Source organism: Leuresthes tenuis, unplaced genomic scaffold (assembly GCF_036924035.1).
Source record: "Leuresthes tenuis unplaced genomic scaffold, fLeuTen1.0.hap1 SCAF_14, whole genome shotgun sequence".
Lineage (NCBI taxonomy): Eukaryota > Metazoa > Chordata > Actinopteri > Atheriniformes > Atherinopsidae > Leuresthes > Leuresthes tenuis.
In genome coordinates this window covers 19,650,321-19,675,447 of record NW_027325368.1, presented here as the reverse complement: position 1 = coordinate 19,675,447, position 25,127 = coordinate 19,650,321, and the positions used below count along the sequence as shown (strand labels likewise).

At 38.6% G+C, this 25,127-nt stretch overlaps 1 protein-coding gene across 6 annotated transcripts in view; it reads right to left on the bottom strand.

Annotated features, from left to right (window-relative positions):
* astn1 (astrotactin 1) overlaps positions 1-25,127 on the bottom strand; it is a 327,153-nt gene that overhangs the window by 129,819 nt on the left and 172,207 nt on the right. For all 6 annotated transcript variants that reach the window (XM_072364268.1, XM_072364270.1, XM_072364269.1 and 3 more), the window contains 2 exons: positions 12,258-12,362; positions 6,013-6,201 (listed from right to left, as the gene is read on the bottom strand). In XM_072364268.1, coding sequence (XP_072220369.1) covers positions 6,013-6,201; positions 12,258-12,362 — 294 coding nt within the window. The remainder of the gene's footprint in view (positions 1-6,012; positions 6,202-12,257; positions 12,363-25,127) is intronic.

Here is a 25,127-nt window from a genome sequence, read left to right as displayed (position 1 = left end):
TATTGATATAGCAATGGCAAAAAAAGGCTCTCATCATTTTTAAAATAATCATAGACAGTATTTTTCCTTAACAATAAACAATTTAATTTGATTTTTTTTGTTGTCTTTACGTTCATTTCAATTCAACACAGGATTTAAAACATTTGAAAATTATTGCATTTCAATTTTACATTTTACACAGTATCTAGAGTATTAAACACTATAAAATATCAAACCCTAAAAACCATAGAGAACAGCGGAAGACAAGTAAGTCCTTAGACACCAGGACCTAGACTAAAACATGAAGAATAGTTATAGCAAACTTTATAGCCTAAGGCTAAAGGTGCACTGGATGACATTTCACCAGAACACATTTCACATTTTTCTGACTCTTATTTTTGGCTTAACTTGGGGGATAGTGCCAGCACTTGAAGACAAGGCAGCAGCCAAAGAAGCACACAATACCGCTGACAAATGTGCTGCTAATAAAGCAACATGCTAATCATCAGAAGACTGGCTTCATGATGTTTCCACACATCTGGGGAAGAATGTTATCATAGCAGGGTAGAAAAGAGGCTAACTCTTAAATATCCTATCCATAAGTTGTTGCAAGCTTAACAAATTATTCATTGTGCCTCGTTAAAAGCAGTTATAAGTCAAAAGTTTCACTCGTAAGATTTCTCTCTCTAATCTACCAAATGTCCATCATATGAATCTCTCACAAACAATAAAGTGTCACCGGTACGTACGTCAACAAAAAAGTTGAAATGCCGGTTATCAAAAAGTTCATTTAGTTGAAAATCGTCAGTGTGGTTTCAAGATTTTTGGATTGATGCCCACTGCTTAAATCACACTCACTGAGAGCCGTTTCCACTGTTAGACAAAAAATATAACAACCTAATCAGAGTGTAGGTGTGATAATGTATGGGGATGTCAGCTTCCAGTGTCAAAACCAGAAAATCTGAACTTTTCAATCATCTCACTCAATCAATATGACAAACATTAAGTGTATTACTTCCAGCAAATGTTCCTGTGGCTGCTCACTCTGAAAAAAAAAGACAGTTAAACGAGTCACTGATTCATTAAAGCAAAGCCCAAAGAAAGCAACTGCCATGAACATAATCATCTTGTCTACATTTAATTGCTCTACGCTGCACATACTGTTCAATGTTATACTGTATATTACATTTGTAGGTAAATCATTTGTAACATATGTAACATATTACTTTACATAAAGAATGCCACCTTTTGTTCAAATAATGCTTATTTTTATGTTTTATGGAATGATTTTATTTGCCTTCTTGTGATTTTATGTAGCTGTAAAGCACTTTGAATTGCCTTTTGTTTGAATTGTGCTCTACAAATAAACTTGCCTCGCCTTATGCATTTTAATTCTTTCTTCTTTCTTTTTCCTGACCCTGCTTTTAATCTGGAGCTCTGACATGTCCCTTAATGCTATCATATCGTATTCATTCTAAAATGATCACTGTTTAAAAAGTACATATGCCCAAAGCCAAAAGAGAGGATGAAGTACACATAGGTGTATGCTGTCAGAAATCGACAGAAAGTGTTGTGTAATTCCCAGTTGGTAACCTGCAGGAGAGGTGGTGCTTATCAGAGATGCACTTGTGTCATGTGTGGGTGTAGAGCGGTCACATAGGTCAGGGCCGGTTGTGAACAACTTCTCCCTCGTCTTTCCTTCTATTCTTTGCCACTTTTCTCACCCTGCACCTGTGCTCTCTCACTCTTTCCCTGAAGCAAGACTTTGTCGACTGCTTCCATATTAAAATGGCAGGCCTAAATAGGATAAATCAGGCACCTATTTTTACTTAGCTTCAGGCAGGGTGATCACACCTACAATACATAACAGCACCCAACAAGCTACCGGAGGCTTCTTAAGAGCTGACACCTGGCTTGATGAGGGAGGACGCTGAGGCTGAGCAGGGAGGTCATTAGGATTTAATTGGGAAAGAAGAAATTAAATATAAGAAAGGAAAGAAAAATAGGAAGCACTAATTCTATTCATGCATGAGTTTGCAGGTACTTCTTAAAAGATTTTGGAGAAGCCCATACTATATTTGATGATATAATTCAGGCTTTTTTTTCATTTATATGAAAGTCTGTAACATTTCTATTTTCATATCCAGCACTGAAAAGGCCACATAGGAATTAATTTGAAACTGCCCTCAGCATCTGGTGAAACAAAGTCAAATATTTGTTCTCATTTTCGCTTTCCTTTTGTATTGAGCCCCTCTTACTTTGCTCTTTAGCTGCTAAGCTTCTGTTGCTAGCAACATGCTAGCTTTGTGTCTAAAAGGAGAGGTGATATTAACAGCACTTCTAGAGTCACTGCAAAACACAGGTGATGGTTCATTTTGGGTTTATGAAAACAGCAATTCAGTATTTAAATAAGAGTGTATGTTACTGCGACTTGAGATGATCTAAAAAAAAAAGGTGCAGCACGATATCAGAGTATCACTGGTAGTCAGAAGACAGAGTTGAATTTCTATGAGAACTACGTTTCTGAATGTAGAACAGTCCAAGCACATTCCATTAACTGAACTTCCTCACAGAAACTGCTTTGAGCTGAAATAACTTTCAAATCAAATGCATTTTACTGATGTAATAAATGGTTGCAACATGACCAGTGCAGCAGCCGCTTTCATGCTGCTCGTGTCTGATCTCTGCTGTGGTAATTGAGGTCATGTGTCTGACAATGGGAAACTCACATCAAAAACTAGTGCAGGGAAGAAAGTGCTATTAATCACACAGACAAGCCATCGCGACCAACACACACAGGCACACACACTGACCATGGTTAATGAGCTTTAGCAGTGTCTCCACAAACATGACTGATAGAGTAACGGAAGGCTGCCTATGTGTACATATATACTTGTGTGTTGTTTTCAGGGCCCTGGGTCATTAAGAAACAGCTGATGTTACTCTTCAATTAACTATACAGGCCATGGTGAACCGGGACATTCTTTCACCAACTGGGGCCTGATGTGCAATTGCTACAAAATGTCCCAGTTTTTGGAGAACCCCTTTTTATTGATTTATTATCAATGTGACAATCCACTCTGCCAGGGTGACTGTTTTACCACAGTTCTGTGTGTATGTTTTTAAAGATGCATAGACAGTATTCAATTATGTAAGAGATATTTGGTTTCCCCAAAATATGAAAGATTTAAATGAGATGTCAGGTCATGAAGATGAGGAGCTCACAGCTACACTCACACTGCTATATTCAACAGGGTGAAGCTGTTTTCTTTCTTGATTCAGTCCAAGGTTATAAAAAGAAAAATCTGAAATAGTAATCTTTCTTCAATTGTGTTTTACACAAATATTTGAGGCATACACGGCTAAGTCTAAAAACAACTGGTGGCAGCTGTGGCCCAATCAGGAGGGAAGCAGAAATGATCAGCCTGGCTTCTCCTGGAATATGGAGGAAAGCTGCAGTCAGGCAAAGGGTGAGGACATGGATCATCAAACTCTCCTGTGAGCTCATTACTCCCTGCAAAAGGGCAGGATGTTTCCAAGAAGCCAGGAAGAGATTAAGAAAGATGACTCTGATTTCAAGTTTTTGCCAATGGAATCAATTTCTTCCCCTAAAAACTGATGGTCCTGGGCCAAGCTGAAACAGTTACCCGATTCAATTGAATCACTTTAGATCTTCACAGCCAGTCGTAATCACTGTGCTCCCATTTGACAGGGAGAGGGGAAAAAAAGATGGGAGATGGATTTTGTACAAGTTCAGACAATCAGATTTTTAGCCCCACATGGACCGAATCAGAGGATTCACTGTCGTTTCAACATGTGAACTAACAAATGCAGAAAAAGCAGCAGCAGCTCTAAAGAAGTAGAAATTGTGATGGGAAATTATAATGGATTCACTATAACAAGTAGTGACAATATGTTATGACTGTAGTTATCTAAATAATAGATAAATAATAACTTAGAAAAAGTACAAACATGACCAGGATGGCTCTTTCATTTAAACGTGGCTGAAGCAGGGCTTAAAGGAAAAAGTCCTATCTAGACCTGTGTTTCTGCTAGATTTTAGGTTCAAAGTTACTTGAAGCTCCACATGTCCAATTCTTCATGGCTCAATAGGTTTCAATTGGTCTGGCCCATTTTTGTGACTGACTTCTTGTGGCACATTGTTAAGCACTGCCTCCCTGGTAAGAATCAATGACTGTATCGTTTCCTGGTAAGAAACACGACTGCAGGGCCCCAGTCTGACTCTTTCTATTCATAGCAATGTTGCTCCACGAGGAGCACAGCTTAAATCAACTTTACCACATCTATTGAATTTTTATTCTTTCCATCTTGACCAAAAAAAACGATAAATAAATTATTAACTCATTTTTGAGACAAGGTTGAGTTAGTCTGTAGCCGGGGAAACTTCTCTGCGGCGGCAGAGGTGAATGAAGAGGCTTACATCATTTTATGCATTTAATTATGTAATAGTGCAGTAGTTCAGTTTAATTCATGGAGGTGGAGCTCAGTAATACATGCCAGTTTGCAACTTGAGATGTGCTTTTTTAAAATTTAATCTACTGATTCATTGGTAAACAATAGACTTCAGCTCAAAGACTATGATTATCCTCAAGTTCATATCTGCTATTTAATGTAAAGTAATGAACTCAATATTACAACTACATGTATTGACTGTACATATATATATAAACATCATCCACACCAGTGCTTTTATTTTCCTTTACTAGTGTACACAAAAGTTCCCTAAAGGACTGCAGAAAAGATGATGGAAAGTGCAGGTTCCCTGACATCAATCCACAGAAAACTACCTTCATCTTAAATGAATCCTAAAGTCACTTTACCAAGAGAAAGTGAAAAGAAGCAGCATAGCATTTTTCTCAGGGATTGTGCTGTATTGTTTAGCATCTTCTCATTACTTCACACTCCTCTTCACATTAGTGTGTCAAATGGGTCTAAAAATGAAGAGTAATGCACTTCTCATGCGAGAGGGAACACTCTGTAAGTTGATGTCATCCAGCAGAGCAGAAGCAACTTTGGATGAACAGTTATATGCGGCAAGTGTGTCCTTGGAAAAAGAAAGAGAAAGGAACAAATGGTTGGGACAAACAACACAAATGGCAGAGGTCAATCTGGAGCCACTGGAGGGAAACGGCTGGGGGAGAGGAACTATTACTTATCTTTGATATGAATCTATGAAAAAAAAAAAGCACAAGAAAGAAAGAGATGGGTGGCTGACATATAGTGGCACTTTGAGGTAATCAAAAAGCTATAGTCTTGGTTCTTTGATTGTTTGACTGGAAAAACTTCATGTACCGTGCAGTTTAGTGACTGCTTCAGATAGAATAATGTTACATTCTAACAATATAATGTTAGAATAGTGTTCAAAGCAACACTCTGATCAATGAACACTTAGTCACATTATATTGTTTGTCATGTGGGATGCATACTGTATACGGTGTAGCCAACATTCAGCTAAAACAAGCAGACGTGATCAAAGCTGCAGACGACAGCATGTGTCAATCTGGCTGAGTTACATTTAACGCGACTGCTAACATGAGAGCCTACAGGAAACTTAAAAAACAGATCATTAAACAAGTATCATCTCCTCGACAACAAAGTGTGGGATCAGCAGCCTTTTTTGTGTTTAAATGATCTGAGGTAAACAACTATTTATAGCCACTTTTTGCTGCTGCAAGCATTGGTAAAAGAGGATTTCAGATTCCAGGCATTAGCTGACAAAGACTGACATCCAAATGTGTCAAAATGCCAAAAAAGTACAACTTTGATATTCCTATCATTGCTTATGAGCAAAATATAGAAGACATATTTGCAAACTGTACTACCAATAACAACAGAAAGAGTATCAGTCAATACCGCAAGGAAAGTACACGTTTATGGAACTCACACAATAACCCCAAGGATAAATATTCATCTATCAAGAGGATGAATCTGGAATATAAATTCACCACCCCAACGCTATTTTTTGTCTTTGCGTGTTAATGTAAAAAGAAATTGAAAGAAAATGTCCCCTACCTTTACTAATGTCCTGGTACTCTAGCCACAGCTGTCTCTGGACCTGTTTGTTGGGGTACCAGATAGTACAAGTCTCCTGGAAACCGTACACCGCCTCCTGCACATAGTGGTTTCCAAACTCCCTGAGAATGGAGACAAAGTCGCTCCGCTGCGTCGCCCCGTCCAGAGAATGGATGGCCGAGCTGAAAGCTGCAAAGATGGAGGGAAAAGATTTACTATCCTCACCAGATCGTTTCAGTTCCTCAAAATAGCTGGCACGCTTTCACTTTTAATTTTGTAGGAACTGAACTAAAAGCCTGGCCTGATGCTGGGATTACTGATGAACAATTGACAGATTATGAAGAGTACTCCAGATGATCCCGTGAGGGATAGAAATATCTGTACCAAAGTTTAGAATTCGTTCACTGGCGGTATCTACCCAGTTATCAGTCAAGGCATTTCACTTAAAATGACAAATGTTGAAGTCACAGCAGAGTGGTGCAACAGATGATGTAAAAAAATTCAAAACATTCTCATTTCCAACTTGTTAAATGCTGCCACATGGTAACACAGGCTATGTAATGAGGTTGGAGAGGGAGAGGGACTTCTTTTGGTCGACTTCAGAACCACTTAGTTCACAACAAAAATAAATTTAATTGCAAAAAATGCTGCCGACATTTTACAAGCTTCCTTTTTCCTTTTTTTTCCTGTAAATGTCACAGTAGCAGTGTGGGGTACCCTGCAGAGACAAAAGTGGCGCTCGTTCAAAACTGACACAGCTGGTTCCTCAGCAAGTTGTCAATATGCGACGCTCTGGAAGTGAGAGCTGGTTCAGATATTCCACCTCATCAATGGTAGCGCTAAATTACGTGGCGAAAATTCCAGTAGCTTTTGAGATTTTTAAGTCTGCTTCAAAGTGACTGACCAACAGATGCCACCATTACAGGCAGACAACTTGGAGCGAAACGCTGGAGTAATAGGGAAGAATACAAAGATAACCGTGATGTAAAATTCCCATTGTAAAGGCTTTGGACACTGAATGAAGTTATCCTTTCACATAACATGATGGTGTAAAGCTTAAGTGTGCTGTTCCTTGGCAAAGTATTTCATGTCCTCTGTTACTTTGTATAATTAGGTGGGATCAGAGTCAAAAAGAGTGCACACAATGACTTATTGGGAATATGATTTTTGGCACTTGCAAAGTTGTTCCAAGCTATTAATTCTTCACAGAAGATGTCTTTAGCCCTTTTTAATCTGGTCTGTCTCACTTCAGTAACTGCACAAAAGTATTTATCATCACAGTGGTGTGGTCGAAGTTGATGTCAGGTGTTTGACAACAAATGTCCTAAATGGGCTTATTAGACATCTGATCCAGCTGCTTATTATTCATGAACTCTTTCAACCAAAGAGAGACAATTATCCACAGTGTCCTCGCATGAATATGAACAAACCCGGGCTAACAGAGGGAATAAAAAAAAAAATAAAAAATCACATTGAAACCCTTCTGATGTCGATGAATTTTGGAAAATGTTTATCTGATATAAATCTGATGGAAGGATCAGTATCTGAGGATTTAATCACAACAACCCTTTGATGGACTTTGATCAACAGTACAATATTCAATCCTTTTTTTTTTCATTATTACAAACAAAAACTTGGATGTTTGGATATTTATGTTTATTTTTTTTCTGTCTGAAAAAACTTTAGGGATTTGAATTGAGTTTTTAATATTCTAAGAGAGTATATTTCACAGAAAATCATGGCAAAATTATTTCATTCCAGATCTTGGGGCAGTGTGAATACCTGACAGTTGAGTTAGCTGGATCACAAGGGAGCGAATGGAGGAAGAACCGACTGTTGTGCTTTAGTCGGTTCTTCCATGTAAAAACATTTGATTAACACATAGGTTGTGTTGTTCTTTCTTCACACTGGAAAAAGTGGCAGTAAGAAACTGTGTTAAAGGTTCTTCATTATCTGATTTAGATAGCCAGCTTTGTGCTTTACAAAAAAAAATAGCTTTTAACTCTCTCCTCTCTCAAAAAAAGTCCCACAAAGTTATTTCAGTGAATTCAATGAGTGGCCAGAACAAGGACAAAAGGGCATATGAAGCTATATTTGATATGATACATCCATCAAACTAAAACAAAATGTCCACGTGCTCTGTGGGATTCTCACCTGGTAAATATTGGAAAGCCAAACTGCAGAAGCAGTTTATCATCATGATTTTCAGGAGAAGTAGTATTAATATCTCAGCATTCATGCTTCGCTCGCTCTTACTTCCACAAAATTAAATAAGGAGTTCACTGAAGTGGGAGACAGAGTGCACATTGATGATGAGCGATGGGGGCTTTGCCATCAGATGTAAGAATCTGTAGTGTCACCCCTCACCCCCACTCCACCAGTGGCTGCTGAAATATGATGAGCTGAAGTGGGAAATGGGAGTAAAAAAGACAGAGGCTGTTGAGTTGCTTCTTAAGGAAGAGAAAATAGAAAATGTATCCTTAGCATACGTGGCAGCCACTTTCAGCACACAGAAGCACCATTGGAAATGCATTAGAGGTGTCATGGCTGTATTTCCAGAAGGGTGCCTGCACTTATCAGAAAATAAGCTATTTATGACGGATTTCTGAATAATGCATGCAAATTATTAAATGATATTCATAGCAGGAAGAATGACTGAATGCAGTACTTACACAACAGCTTTTACTTCCCTCCATGGTAAACTTGGTAGAATAGTGAGAAAAAAAAAAGGATTTTTTTTCCACTTTTCTTCACAGAATACCTTTCTGGTGAGAAAGCTGACAGAAAATATTAAGTGTGCCTTGACATGCCAGCAGCAATAAGATCCTCCAGTGGATGTATTGCTTGACTAAAAACCTATCCAGTTATCTTACTCTGTGAAGTTTCCAAAGCATGCGCTGACAGGAGGCTTTGGTCTTACTATGAATGCAACGCTTTGTGATTTATGACACGCAATCAAAAAAAGAGAAAAAGAAGACAAGGGAAATAAGATGAAAGGCCTATTTCTGAGCATTATGTTGACCTCCCTTCTAGCTACCCATCAATCAGTCTCTCCACCCATTTCTGTATCAATATCCATCACTGGTTTTGCATGTGGAATCCACTTTAATGGATTAATCCACTTTGGTCCTATATAATCTAACAAAAATTATGTTCAGGAACATTTGTGTTTTACAAGGGCATATTCATGTGAAGGGAGCAACTTTTTTCTGTAGATTACTGGTGTCAGAACCAGATAAATCTACCTTTCATAGCTGAGTAATCCCTGCACACCGTCTCTTAGGGGACATCACTCATCTTTAGTTCTAGTCCAAGTAAAAACAAATGTAGAGGTTTGCAAAGAAAACAGTTGATACATATTTGTAAAGAGCTCACTTAAACGTGGTAAAAGATTGAGAACTATATTGTAGAGATTTATGTTGTTAGACAGGTGAAGGTTTTTTTTTTATTGATTTTCTGTTCAGGACTTTTTGGGTGAGTCAGAAATACTAAATTAAGCCAATCCCATCCCTACCGCTGTGAAGCTCTAAATCGGCCTGCTACAGCAAATCAGTTGCAAACTAGCCAATCATTCATTATGACTAGCTATCAACATTTTCTGCCTTCAACATGAAAATACATCTTCCTTGAATGCAAACACTTGGGCTACCTGCTTACAGTGCTGAGGAAAAATTGAGGAGAATGGAACTTGATTTGTGAAGAGCAGAGCTGAAACTCGCCAGTGCAGAGCTAGATTTATTTTACAAACTTTCATCAGAGACAGTTGGGATCAAGAGATGAGCTGCTGCAACTGCTGATCAAAATCAGAGCAAGACCGGCTCTTTCCCTCCCCCGCTAACGTTCTCATGTAGCAAGACGTCAGGCCGACATCTGTTGCTACATCATCAGCAGGACATGTCTGCCAGTTTCTGTAAGTCGCACATTGTAGGAATAATGGAAAGATGGTCCACAGCTGGAAACTTCACAGGACCATTATATAACATAATGTTCTTCAAAAGAGATGAGGAGACCCTTCAGAGACTCTGAATGGAACTTTGAGTCACATGGTTTCATATATGGTTAAAGTTTATTCCTGACTCGTTTACTTGGCACTTGTGTACTTGTTTGGTTTGGTTAGAACACAATTAGCTCTGAATCTCTGCCCGTCCAATCAGTGCGATACATTTACGCTGGTCTGAGTTCTGTCAATCAGCATCTGCACTGGGCGCAATTGGTAATTGTTTCAAACATTCACGTGAGAATGAATGACTAATAAAACATTTTGCAGTGATGTGACAAAGTCAAAATGCAAAGTTAACTGAACTTCCACAAAGACTTAAGAATAATAAACCAGCAGTAAAGAATTACAAGGGAAAGCACGTATTTTGTTTCATAAAAAAGGAGACCTCGAAGTAAAGTGTGCACATAAACATGATAAAGTCCAGCAACCTGTGCTTCCACATTATATAATATCACTTTTTGTGCTATTTGTGATGTTATTAAGGGTGTAAAATACAGTGTAATTGTTCTGAGCCTGAACTGGATTCTAAAGGACTCATGTTATGTCCTTTTTTCACGAGATGACATAATTTCCTGAGATCTTATTGACATAACTGCCATACATTGTCAAAATAACACACAGACACTACTCCAACTCTTTTTTCTTTTTTCTTATTTACGCCTCTATTTATGCATATCTTTTCAGGGGGTGGAATGGCTGACTTGACTCCACTTTGCCCCTCTCTTCTTCAGGGTTTGTCTCTTTTGTTTTCTGCAATACTTAAGAACTCTTGGAGCAAGTTATTACCACAGGAGACAGCCCACAGTAAATAGCCTATCCTAAAATACTTACATTTCAGTTGGTAGACCACTTAACCCTCTTTTAAACAAGGTTTTGTCACAGAAAATGTATCAAATAGCCTAAGTTGTCAAATTCCACTGATAGAAGAAAAGAAATTCTTGCTCAGAGGCACATGGATTCTCCCAGCATGTTTCTGTTTAGAGCTGAAGGTTTGCATATGAAAGCTGGGAAGTGGATAAAGAAAACGAACAAAGAAAATGAACTTGAGCAATTTCAAGAGACATGTTAAGTGTTGTGGAAAAATTTCAATGTCGATGATGGCAACAAATTTATTCTACTTTTTGTAACATAAAAGGTGTTTTTTGACACAGAAAATGACAAGCTGCATCCCACTTCATTCATCACTAGTTACACTTTCGCAGCCCTCCTCCATTATATAGTGAATGAAGAAGTTGAAAGCACCTATTCCCTTGGGCATAGTCTGTTTTCATGTGCTTTCCCTATGAGGCATTAACTTTACTATAGAATTAAGCACACCGTTACAGAGCCGTGGGGTTTTTTTTGTCATGAAAAGTCACCATGTGAAAAAACCTTTGCTTTCCACAGCAGCCTTTGTGAGAGGAAAACATGTTTATGCAGTTTAATTTTCATGTTGCTTGAACACATTTGTTTTCTCTCCCTGGACACTGCTGGATATTAAAATGTATGAGTTATTACACAGCTAACCAGAGCTGAGGCTGTAACGAAAAACTTGTAGTTTCATCTCCATCGTGTTCGGTTCATGAGTAGGTTTGGGTTTACAACTTTTATAGTCAAACTTGACTAATTTCTAATTAAAAAGAGCTTGACTCACACCCATTTACAACCTGACAGAGTTCTCTCCAAGCACTTTACCTGAATGGCAACATCACAATCAGTCTGTAATTGACACTTTCAACAAATATGTAAGCAAGATCATTTTAATATACAGCTTCATTTGCTTACATATCTAGTTTAAGTGCCGGGTTGTTCGAAAGGGCCTTAAGGAACATTTATGGGTGTGTTCATGGACCAAGACCGTCCTTTTCAAATATCCTTGTTTGGTGTGCACCGGTGTTAGGAAGGAAGCATTCATACTTCTTCAAATGATCTGCACTTACTCAGCAGAAACAGCAGATTTTGTTTTCATCAGATTAAGCCTGGCCTGGCCCTAAAACCTACCTGTACTGGAGTGTTTGCCAAGTTTGTTAAAAAGATGACATTCAGCCAACTAATCACACAGCCGATCAAAAACGACAACTGAAGTATCAGTTTACTCCAGTGGTGAGTCAGCTAACCTTGACATGTCATATTACCTGAAATGTAATAAATAATTCATAACTCATGGTACTGTTTTGCTCCCTACAGCATGGGGCGCAGTTTCCTTCGGGATAAACAGTAACATCATGCTTTATACGTTTCATCAACAAATGCAGAGTGATTTTACCTTGAGACAGCACCCACTGGTTGAGCTTGACATGGTACAGCACAGAGCGAAGACTCCAGTGTTGAACAAGGGGATAGCCAGAGACCTCACTATAGTTCACCATACCTGCGGAATAACACAGAGTAGAAAAGAAAAACCAATTTACATGGTTATAATCCCCTGGAGCTATCCTGGAGCATGGTTCAGGGTAGTGTGCCACCACACGTGTAAATCCATAAAGAAAAAAAACTCAAACACTAATGTATTATTCACTCCTCGGTAGTGGGAGAGATTGCAGACTTTAGTGTCAGATCAAAGGTGGCGCCAGATTTTATTCTTGTTTACTTTACTCAAAGAATCAGGAAGAAAATCTAATAAACATTAATTCTATATCAAATGACAGGAGAGGGGAGCACACAGAGTCTCTGGTGTTAGATCAAAAGGGAGCCAGATCTGCAGCTCGTTCTCCACCAGAAAATATAAACGCAGGAGATGGCACCATTAATGTAAAATCTATTCACAAATGGTGAAAGAGGAGAACCGAGAGCAGGCTGCAAGTCTGTGGCGTTAGATGAAAGGGGAGGCCAACATCTCGCTAGAATACACAATGCATTCAAATGATATGACTTCATGCCTATCAATCATAAATAACACGTGCACCCAACTTTCCATGTTACTGTCAACCTTTAGGAATTTTAGTTTGTTTTTCATAAGTTTAGGATGCTGAAAACTAAGGACAATTTTTTTTTTAAACAATATTTTTTATTCATTTTTATCCACTTTTACAAGTAAAGAGTGGATACAAAGTATCCATAGAAACACCAGGCTCTACATAGTTCAAATAGGGTTCCCAGACTATATAGAATTGGTCTGTTTTTAAGTGTAATATGCATGTAAGGTACTCTAATGGCACTAGATCAAACATTACTCCTTTTAACAGTTGGTACTCTTTCATTGATCCATTGTAATAAAATATTCTTTCTCGCTGCATAAGCAAGAATATAATACAGCCTCTTATTATGCTTTGATGTTAAATGTCGATTTGGGAGGCCCAGTATAAGAGACACAGGGTCCATCTCCAGTTTTAAATCAAATATCTTCTCCATTTCAGATAACACATTGGACCAATACATTTGACGTTTCCGACATGACCAAAAACAGAAAGTTAGGGTACCAGTTTCTATCTTGCATTTAAGGCATGTGGGTGAGAGAGTAGGATTGAAATAATGTCTGCGGTTGGGGGTTATGTGCATTCTGTGAATAATTTTTAACTGTATTGCATGGGCACGATTGCAAACTGAAATTGATTTAGCATGTCTCCAGACATTCTTCCATACTTCATCATCAATTATAATGTTTAGCTCCTTCTCCCATGTGCCTTTAAGCTTCTGCAACCTATTCGGGGTCGTGGGAGACATAGCTTTATATAATAAACTTACGGATATCTCTCTATCTGTTAAAAATAATCATTTCTCAACTAGAGAGCTTTCATGGTTCTTAACTAACGTAGTATTGTGCAAGACATAGTGCCTTATCTGCAAATACCGAAAGAAGTCACGCCTGGTGATAGAATATTTCTAACAAATGTCATAACTACATTACCAGAGAGTAAGTCCTATCTATGAACGCCATTAACTCTCCACTGTTCAAAACCAGTATCAACCATCCCAGGCTGGAAATCGGGATTATTCACGATAGGGGTGAAAACAGATGTGAACTTTGACCTTCCCTCAAGTCGACACACTAATCGCCAGGCCTTAACTGTATTAAGTGTAACCGGATTATTGCAACTCAGTCTGAGATTTTTACATTTATTAAAAAAAGTGAGTTCCTTAGTGGATACTTTGAAAGGGAAGCTTCAACACCCATCCAAATAGAGTTTGAGTTGCTTACGACTCTGTCATAAATACACCTCATGTGAGTACATAGCTGATACGTTCTGATATTTGGTAAATCTAGACCCCTAGAGAGCTGGCAACTAAGGACAAATTGAACAAGATTTGATCAGTTTTAAGCCTCAGTGTTTTAAACCTCATAAGGATAGATGCAACATAAATGACTGATGATAACTGACGTAATATTTATGCACAATTAGCTGGGATTAAACTGCCACATCCTAAACTCACATGAAACAAAAACACTATTCATGCTTAATGATTGGTCTCTAATTGATTAAAACTGAAGGGATACATCATTTAAAAAAGAGAAAAAACTTGTCCCTCTCATTTTTAGCCCGGTGACACATTGTCATCAGAAGATTACATCAGCTGTAGATCATTTCTATCAATGCTTTTCATCATTTAATAAAACAAATGGAGTGGAAAATATTTATGCTTAATCAAGCTGTTTAACAGCTTTCCAGTTACAAACCATGAGCTTCGTTTTAAATAGTAAGAACAGAGAAAAATATAGTGTGGAAAAAACAGATACTACAAATGCAGCCATGTAGAAGTACCTCTCTTAGTCAAAGGCCAGACGATTTTCAGACAATTTGAGCTATAGAATGTATGCACCTTTGTCACTCTTCTGTCTAGCTGTGCAGAGATTGCTTCAGTTGGTGTGCTGCTGCTGTCACTCGTAGTATCAACATATCATCCATGCACATCATCTTAAATCAAAGGCTGTTGGTCTTCTTTACAATTTTTGCGACCATTCAAACGATGCGCAGACCACTGCCATTAGCATTTGTGCAGAAATCAGGTATTCTGATGTTTAGCAAAACCCGAAAGCATATAAAAGTACAGATGTCTGGTTGTCCTTCAAACAGGGATTTGTCGACACAATTAAGGTGATGAAATCCCAGATAGACATTCTGGCTGTACGGACAGGCTTGTACTACATTCAGTTTTATTCAAACTTTTGAAATGAAAACTGTAAGCGTGGATGAAAGTTTACATCTTTTTGGGACAAATGTTTCATCACTTTATCGCAATCTCTAATACGTTGTTTTTCTCCTTCCTCCCTGGTTTTCTAACGCTGAGAAAACGCTGGACTTGTGAACCAGGGGATCGGGATTACAAAGGCTGGTGGTGCGATTTAAGCATTCATCAAAACTTCAATAATAAACTTCATTTGAACACATTTGAAACAAAATGTTTGAAATAAACATCAAATCCTAAGTTACTTTTTGCACAAAATTCACTTGCGGGATAGACCTGTTCATGTAAATATAACATGATTAGCCAATGTATGTGCTATTTTCTAACAATATGACATGGGAAAGGGATCTTGTAGTGATCCTAATCCAAAGATTTAGTTTTTTTAACTTGCTGCTCTCTTTGGTGGGATTTTTTTTTGGAAGACAGGGTATGCATTTTGTAACGTGGAGCAGCACACCGCTTAAATACGTCACTGCAGTCATATACCATAGCGCTATCATATTTTCCAGGCAGTGTTCCTTTACAGTCCAATATATTATTTATATTGATTTTGTCTCATTTAGCGATCCTTTCCCTGCTGAAATCAATAATGCCCATCTCTTCTGCCTGAAATAGTTGCAAATGTTAGAATATTTTTCATCTTGATGTACCGCTCGGTCTATCAAACTTTGTGCCGGCTTTATGCTGCTCCGACTAATAACCTTGCACTGTGTTCAATAAAATCAAAGTCAGTGGAAAATAAAGCACAAGATTATATGGAAGGCACAAAGAGGAGGTGACATTCATCACTCTGAGTAGCGGTGGAGACCCAGCTGTTTTTAGAAGTTGTTGAAGCACCAATCAGCCTCCTTTTTTTAAAACAGATCAATCATCGATACAGCAAGAAGTGATTGAATGCAGATTCTTAGGGACAAGATGTGCCGTGCATGCATCATCTCAGTGTGTTCTACTTTGAGAACAGGTGTTAATACAAGAAAAACAAAAAAAGTACAACAACATTTTTCCAGGTGAATAAAGTCTGTGTGAAATCAGTGGCAGGACCCCCTCATTTTTGCATAAGAGTGCAGGATCAAGCCTTTAACATCACTTATATCAAACCACAAGCAAGGCTGTAGAATATAAATCATGTAGTCTCCCATGGCAACTGACAGCCGTGTCATATAGCAGCAGTGGGATTACAGCCATATATCACTGTGATTGCCCCCACCGTGTTCACAAGCACATCCAGAAAGTATCTGGATAACGGTGGTGACACAGACAGGTATCTGCAGCCACAGACATGAAAGAGAGGAAGGTGGAAAAGAGATGAAGGTAAGGAAAAGATAGAAAAAAAACCTGCACGTTTGAGATTTAACTGGGTTTGTTTGAAAGAGATAAATTGAGACATGAGAAACAACAAAAAGGAGCTAGCTACAAAGTTCATCTATCGTATGAAAAGGTGAGAGGGAAACAGCAGATGATGAAGATAGAAATAAAGACGTCTGACGTCTCCAGCGATGGGTGGCGGTCTGTGTGCATGCCACAGAACTGAAGAGGTGTTTGTATCCAACACAAAGAAGTTGTGATGGGCATTTTGAAATTGAGATTTGAGGAACACTAGAAATGAAGTCCAACAAATTACCAGAGAAACACACAACTAGTATTTTTGATTTAATTGTATTATTTGATGTTGCCTGTGCTTTCCAGAACGTTTGTGTCCAGATTATTATTAAGGCTGACTAAGGAATGTTTTAAGGGAAAACATCTTTCTGGATTTTTAGATAGCTCCGCTGTACAATAACCTATGATGTACAAGATAAAAAAGGATGACGTATGGATATATGTTTATGCGTGATAAAAGATGGCAAAATATTAACGCCTTTAGAATGATGAAACCAGACTATGTACAAGATTTAAGTTGCATGGTGAAAGCCTAAATGGATTAAAGGAAACATTGCAGATTTGGACAAGGGACTTCAAAGTGGCAATTAGTGAAACAATTTATTCAGTTGGACAAGCTGATAAATAAAGGACGATTATTGGCCTTGATCTTGGAAAGAGCTTAAAATTAGCTTGAACACTTAAGACAAGGTTTAGATTCCTGGTCTAAATAAAAGGAAGCGAGAACATTCGGTTATAAATAACACTGAATCTGAGGAACAAAGGCGGCAGCGGCTGTCTGTTTCAAGCATACACTTTAAGACACAAATTAGATCGGAAGTATAAGTGTTGAGGACGTGTGCAAGGCCAGTAATAGTTTCTTTACAAGGGTGCTGTGAAAATGCAACATTTGGCAGAGGCCTGACACCACCTATGAACTTGATGAATACGCCTCTAAATGTGATGTTCCTGCATTGTCCTCACCTTCAGCTACATCCATTTATCCCCTCTTATGGGAAATGGCTCCCCGGAACGACAGATATATTCCGCGGCATCGAGAAAGTGAGAGCACACCACTACATCCCCATCTCCTGCCTCCTTTAGTGAAAATGAATAACAAGCCCAAAACATATACAGTACAGAAGTGCAGTGTATTCTTCTTCTCGCTGAAAGGCCTTGTCTCCCTTTTAGCCCTGGGGTGCTCTGCTCTCATTGTCTGACAGAATGATTAATTTGACTGAACTTCACTTTGCAAACATCCCAAGTTCACATTCTCTCCCCATGCAGCTGGTACCAGGGCCTCTCAGAGAAGCAGCTTGGTCAGAGCTGCTCTGTGTACGACAACCGATTCCCTTTGTAAGAATAAAAGGCGTGAAAAAGTCTTGTCAAAACCGCACTGCAAAGGAGATGAAAGGAATTAAATAAATAAGCTTTACTTGCTTTAAAGCTGTTGAACAGATGGAGCAAATATGGCTGTCATATTACATTGTCGTGGTCTTTGCTGTAGTGCTGCACAGGTCTGGACAGAATAACTACACTGACGGTGGAGGGGGGCATCTGAAGAGGAAATAAGTTGAATATATTCACGACTGAAAACCCGTTCTCCAAAGAGTACTCACGTGGGAACTTAGCATTTGTATTTCCCATTCTGTGAGGAGACCCACAGATGGAAATGCTGCTGCAGCTACAGCTCCTGATGTTTAGTTATTCATATTCATTGTTAAATTACGTGATTAAGAGCTTCAAGATACTGCGGAATTGAAATTCACTGACTGACCACAATGATACTGCACAAACATCTATATGGCATTGTGTTGCAATTCATGAAAAACTACAGTATTTTAATGGAAATCTTTCCTGAAGTGACCTCCATAGTTAATGATTTGATTTATTTCAGTGCTCTAACCGTACATCATGGTAATACCATTTTTCACCTCATTATATTTAATGGCCTCCCTAATGTTTCCTCCATAGTGTCTACGAATGTAGGGGCCAGATGCACTCCTTACAGAATGTGATACAACAAAAATGATCTCAGAGCTGAACAGGAAGTTCTTTGAGAGTGTCAGTCTTGCAGTTTTGTTAATTACTCTATTGTTCACTATTATCACAATTTAAAGGCACGAATGGGCTGACAAAATGAACTCTATCACACAAACAACTGAATGATGTAAGAGGCCATTTTGTGTCTGTAAATGAATAACTGAAATTAAATGCCGGTCTGAATTCCGTAGATTAGATAGTTTTAGTCCTCCTGTGCAAATAAAAAGCATCTATTTATTCAATCTAAAATATCAGTTTTATGTAATCCTGTGTTTTGACCGTTGTCTGGACAGCATCTAATGCAGTATCTAAACTCAAGGCGAGAACCCAACGGAGCCAAACAATGTGTGTCAAAACAGACGCTCAAAACACATTTATACCCGCTCCATGAAAGTACGTCCTGGCTGTCGTCCCATAGTAACTCTTCCTGTATACCAGCACTGTCATGAATAAAACTTAGATATGGAGATGGAGAGAGATTAATGTATGAGGTTGAGAAATAACCGGTGCAATTCAACCCACAATCATGTCGTCAAACGCTCATCAGATAAGTCACCAAGACAAAGCAGGGTGTAATCACACGGGAGTTTAAAGTCATATCTCAGTGTGGCTGAAGACTGTTTATGGCAAACATCTTTTTTGTAGTGTAAACGAAATTATGTGCTATATAGTTAAAGGCAATTTTAAATCTCAGTATTTTGTACCACTATTTGACCTGCTGACATAAACTGACAGGTTACTGATATTGTCCCTTTAATAGTAGGGCATAAGTTGTAGGAATAATACAGTTATCAAAGTGTATGTAGTCAGAAAACAACTAACATATGGTAGTGCACCAACTATGTAGGTTTTCTGCTGCTTTCAAGAAATAATATCCCTGATCAAAACGTTTACATTTCAACTTAAAAACTATGATTAGGGATCAGCATAGCTCACGATCTGTGTGGTCAGATGTGGGCAGCATCATGATGATGCTTCCTACGGATGCGAGTGGAGGCACTTGACATGAGTCATCGATACACTGCAGCAATATGCAGCCAGAGAGTTTTCAGGTTTGAAGTTCCCATAAGGAAGCTAATGGAGTGCTATTTGCTTCCACGTATCTGTGTTTCCTGTAGAAACAGAATAGAGGAAGTCTGACCCCACTCTCCTTCCCAAAAAAAAACCAAGTGTGACATGTTAACTCCTGCACTGGCAACAGCCGCCATTCTGCAAAAAGAGATTCTGAAGAAAATCTGCCCCTGAGTGCCTGATGATTCATTGAAAAAAATTTGAATAATTTTTCAGGATGTCATAAAAATTCCTCAAAAATGGCTTTTTAAAAAAAATATTTGCTGGCCCTGTAGGTCACGTATGGTGAAAGCATTCGTCAGTCAAACATTCTGATAGAAAGATTTTTAATCTATCTTGTATAAAATGCAGTGTTTAGCTGCTATTTCAGAACATTTGTGAGAAATTAATGTACCACAGAAGATAACAGGGGTGCTCACAGACATATCCCGGAATTTCAGATCCAAATTAGAAGAAACTTGCAATGTTGGTTTTATATTTGTTGGGTGGAGGAAAAAGAAAACTGTCTTGTGAGAGCTTGCTTTAGCTTTTTAAACTTAATAAATAAAGAATGAGCTACATATGTAACAATAGCACTACAGCAGACAAAAACATGGTGCTGGAAGTAGTGATAACGCATGAGCTAACTATGCAATTGAAGGCAATATTGAACTTGAAACTCATCAGAAACTCACCGTATGCTAGACATCAGAAGGACATCAATTACAAAGCAGTGCCGTTCTCTTCAAATAATTGAAACTAGATGGAAATAAAGAGTCAGAGATTTTGCACTCACAATGTAAGATAAAAGAAATGAGACCTGAGGAAAAAAAGAGGGGAAAAAGTAGAAGAACAACGCCCAGTGACGTTAAGGAGAGCTTTGAAACAGAGCTGTAGTTTCACGCCAAAGATCTCAGAACAGAAATAGAACCAATTAGGACAGCAAAAGTGGCTCATGTGGAAAGCAGCAACAAAAAAACAACAAAAAAAACCCAAAACCATACACTAGTTGCCAAGTCTTCATCAAGACTTCAAGGTGGACCAGAGAAGAAAAGACATCAGAGCCCTCATTATCGTCAAGTTATGCTTTAACAAAAATAAGTCTTGTGAAGTTCTTTCAATGCCCTGGAAGCTCTTATTAGCAGTAGGTAGACGGGAGCATGTTGGAATCTCTCTATCTTTGCATTGCCTGCTGTTACTACGCAGCTGACAACAGCCTAAAGAAATATAAAGTAATATCAAACAATGCAACCTAGTCCAGGATGAAAAATACTGGTCATAGCACAGTTGCAATAGGGTCAACACAGTCAGAGGTTGTGTTCATATGATCCTTTTTCATTTGACGATCCTGCTGACAGTTAGTTGTCAATGTGTCAGAAAGAGAGGAAAGACTTATTGTTAGGGATTCAAACTGTGGCTGGTTGATTACTGTTTATATTCCATTGGAAGTGTTGGACTGGGAGTTGTTGCCACACCAGAGGAAATCAATAATCATCTGTTTCCAATAGAGATCTATTAATTGGCAAAAAAATAACTGATTGCAACAAGTACACAGGAGGCTTCCACAATAAAGCAAAAGGTCTATTCCTACTGGGTGTATATCTTAAACTCATATAGTTGGGGCAGTGTTAGGCTCTGGGTGCATATAGCAGTAACATAAATCAAAGCAAACACTAATCAATATTTCAGCTCTGCGTACAGTCTGTTGGGTAGTGAATCCACAAAGAGGAGTACAGTTCCGATGACTGTAGTTTTTCGCTGGGTTATTCATCTTTGTTCACATGTCAGCTTTTTTCCTTTTTGTGCAAAAGGAAATAATAAAACAAAGAAAAATGTTTGTGGACTTCTTTATTTGCTTCGTGCAGGTGAATCTTCACATTTCCCAGCACCTCACTGCACTCAGACTTGACTGTGCGATCAGAGAAAAAGAGCCTTCTTCAACATTTCAACAGATTCTGAGAAACTTAAAAAGAAATGTTCAGTCAGTTTTGGCATTTGGCAGTGAAATATATTGTTCTGTGCAAAGTAAACACTGAACACGACAAGATGTTATTAGTTGAGATATCCCTTCATGGTAACAGTATAAAGATCTTAAACAATAATCACTTATAATAAACATATACTCACTTTTAGTATTACATACCTAAAACGAGAGATGGCTCAGGCACGCTTACTTTCACAAATCTTCATCTATTACACATTATTGTAACTGAAAAATGTGCCCTAACAAATGGTAGAGAAGGACCTTAGCAGGTTAATGCTTAACTAATTTGATCAGCCCCAGAGAATGTTATTTTACATGAAAGGCCTTTTTTTTGCCACAGCCTGAACATATGAAAGACAAACAGATAGCTCTTATATGTCTCTCGTTAGGGTATAGTATTTGAGCTTGACATTTAATCATAGATCTTTGAGCTGGGGGTGAAAAGAAAACATCTTACAAGTTATTTCAATGTCACGATAAAGAAAATGAAAAGGAAAAAGTTTAAACAGAGCATTTCTGTCCTTAGAGCTTTGCTGACTAGACTTTACGTGACCAATTTAACATGAAAGGCTGGTAGATTTTCAATAGATGGATTATTCAATAGATGTTTCTATAGTGTGGAAACTACAAACTACAAAAGACTATATAAATATTATGTTTGAATGAAGTGTTTTGCTAAAGTATACATTTACGAGACTGATCTAAAGATCTAAATTCTGTTAAAACTGCACTTATCATATAAGCTACAGCTACAGATATCTGTGATACTACTGCTGCTACACATTATATGATTTGCTTACTGTTCGGTCTCAGTTCAGGCTGGTGACTCATACAACGAAAAAGACAAAGAGAGCTGGATTTTAATGAAGCTGCACAGACTTCACCAGGCGCTCAGGTAATGAAATCGACAAATCCCAAAAGTTATAGAAAGGGAAGCTGTTTGTGAATCGATTACAAATAGTGATTTTTCGTTGAGGTGAAAAGAGAGAGAAAAAAAAATCCTAGCATATTTGTTGCTGCTCAAACTACTTTGAGCGTAAATTGTGTTCAACTGTTGACATTTGTGAGTGTTTCACTGCGGGAAGCAGCGCAGACAAATTTGGGGCTTGCTGATTCTTGGCGTTGAAAGTACAGAGACGACAGAAACCTGTCTGAACAATCCTCCAGTAAGTTTGCCGGGAAGTGGTTTGTTATTTTAGTCGCTTCTCTAAAGAAGATTCATAGGAATGAGCTCAGGTAAGAAAGTAATCTTACGGCTCATGGAACCCCATTAACAAGCCCGGCCTGTGCTCCATTTCACTCTCGGATAGGTCTGGGAATTAATGATTTAGAAGGAAAGAAGGCAAAAGAGAGTGAAGAGATAGGGGGGGAAAATGACTCACGTGCAACAGAACTTATCCAGCAAAATCATTCTCTAATCTAAGAGGAAACTAATTGCTAAATGTAATACACGAGAAAGTGGATTTCTTTCCCCAAAAGATTCGGATTTGAAAGAAAAAGAAAAGAAAGACACTGTAGGTAACTATGGGTTAGGGTGCAGGCCAAACTCTTTTCATAAAATGTTATCAAGGAAGACTACAATTTTTTATAATACCCACCCTGACCACTTCTTCTTTCAGGCAGGCATACTCTACAGAATTCTTAAATGAATCCAAACACGACTGTTCACTGTGACCGACACAGAAAAAAAGGGTTTTGTTCTCTTACTTGAACATTTTTTCCTGCAAATCTGTCATGTACATGGAACTGGGCAATTTTAATTAGCATCTGTGGTCTTTTCAGGTTATCATGAAGACCTCACTTACAAGAAATCTGGATCCAAGAAAAGCCATTGTGCCACAACAAAATGTGTAATATCTACACTCAACCACAATGCTAAGCATATTAGTTCCACATTAAAGGCTTGGAAAGGGATGGATGCACGAGTATTTTGACCCTTTTCTTTTTCGTTGGTGTGTGTCCACATCTCTGGCGTCCAATTCACCTGAACTACTCAGTAAGGTCTAGGAAAAGATCATGCTTTAGTTCAAGTCGACATTTTCAACAACTAATAAACATGCAATATCATTCCTTTATTTCTTCCCACCCCCCAACCCCAAAGATTGCACCCAAAAGCCAGAGGCATCCCACAACTGTACAGCTTTTATTTTAAACCATAGACATTTTGTGCTGAGGTCCAGTGCTCCCAGTATGAATACTGAACTCAAAACCGATGAATATTTAAAAACATGTTCTGCGAGTCTGTCAAAAAGCAGTCCCGTTCAAGAAATCAAACGGGCCTGTTTTCCTGCAAATTAATCTAACTTCCAACAAACCATACTGCCAAACACATTATCGATAAGTGTAAAAGACATGGTAATGAGGCTGGCAGATGTGGCTTGTGACATCTCAAGGTGACACGTTCTTCATTTGGGCTGCACTGAAGGATGGCTAAAGGGACCGCCATTGCCAGTGATTCAAAACAAGGTGCCAAAAAGGCTCAGCAGATACCTCTGTGCTTGCGTGGTCACAATGCCATATGCTTCGACTTTAATTATGAGGGACTTGGGGAGAGAGGGACTCTGGGCTGAATTATGAATCACTGCCACTCTGCTGCCTCAAAAGCCCTGTTCTGCTGGATGTTCTGTAGGCAGGTCCCCCCCTTTCTATAAATAAAAGCCATGTGTTAAACAGGCGGCTGACACCAGAGTTCGTTTTCATCTATGGCTTTTTTCTAAGCCAGTATAACTTTTTACAAGCATGATTGATGTGAGCAAATGTTTGTTGTCCACACAAACCCAAACTTAACGAAACAACATGATCGCAACCTGTGAAGCGTTTCATGATTTTAGCCCATTCTAAGCACAGCAATGTTTGAAGGGAAACATCTATTAGGAAGAAAAATAACTTGTCAAAATATGACAACTTGCTGAAAGAGTCATTATCGAATCACCTAAAAATGAGAAATTAGCATTTCCTCTCTGATCTATTTTTAGATCAATTTCTCAAGTTTGCCAAGTTGCACTGATTTCACCCAGTCCATTTCTGTGATCATCTTTTTTTGATTTTATCCGAGCTTACATGCAGAGGTCAGGAGCCAGTGTGGCTCTCTGTGAGAACTGAAGAAAGTTCATCCACCAAAATATAAAACCTTAGGCATTTAAATAAAGAATAACATGAAGATACACATGTGCTTTAGGCTGAGAAACGTAGCTTTAGTTTTAAGAGTGCGTGAAGTGTGTGTGCAGAGGGGGCTGTAGTGGAAGTAGTAGATATGATGGAGAATAAAGGCCAAACTACAGTAAGTGATGGGCTCTGAATGCCCTTCAGCTACCTCTAAAGACAAACAACTCAAACTCCACACCCTTTGACAGAGCGGCATGCTCTGCAGTAGATCACTGGGATCGCCCTTTTTTCCGCCCAACACTGTCCCGCTGAAGCACACGAGTGGTCACCACGGTCTAATTCTTTTTTAAATATTAAAAGCAAAGCCTGAGGAGGAACAGACTCCAACCTTGAGGACTCATTTGATCTGAAACATGCCTCCTGCTCACACTGACTGCAGGTGGCTACCAGGCAGGCAGTTTTCTTTCACCA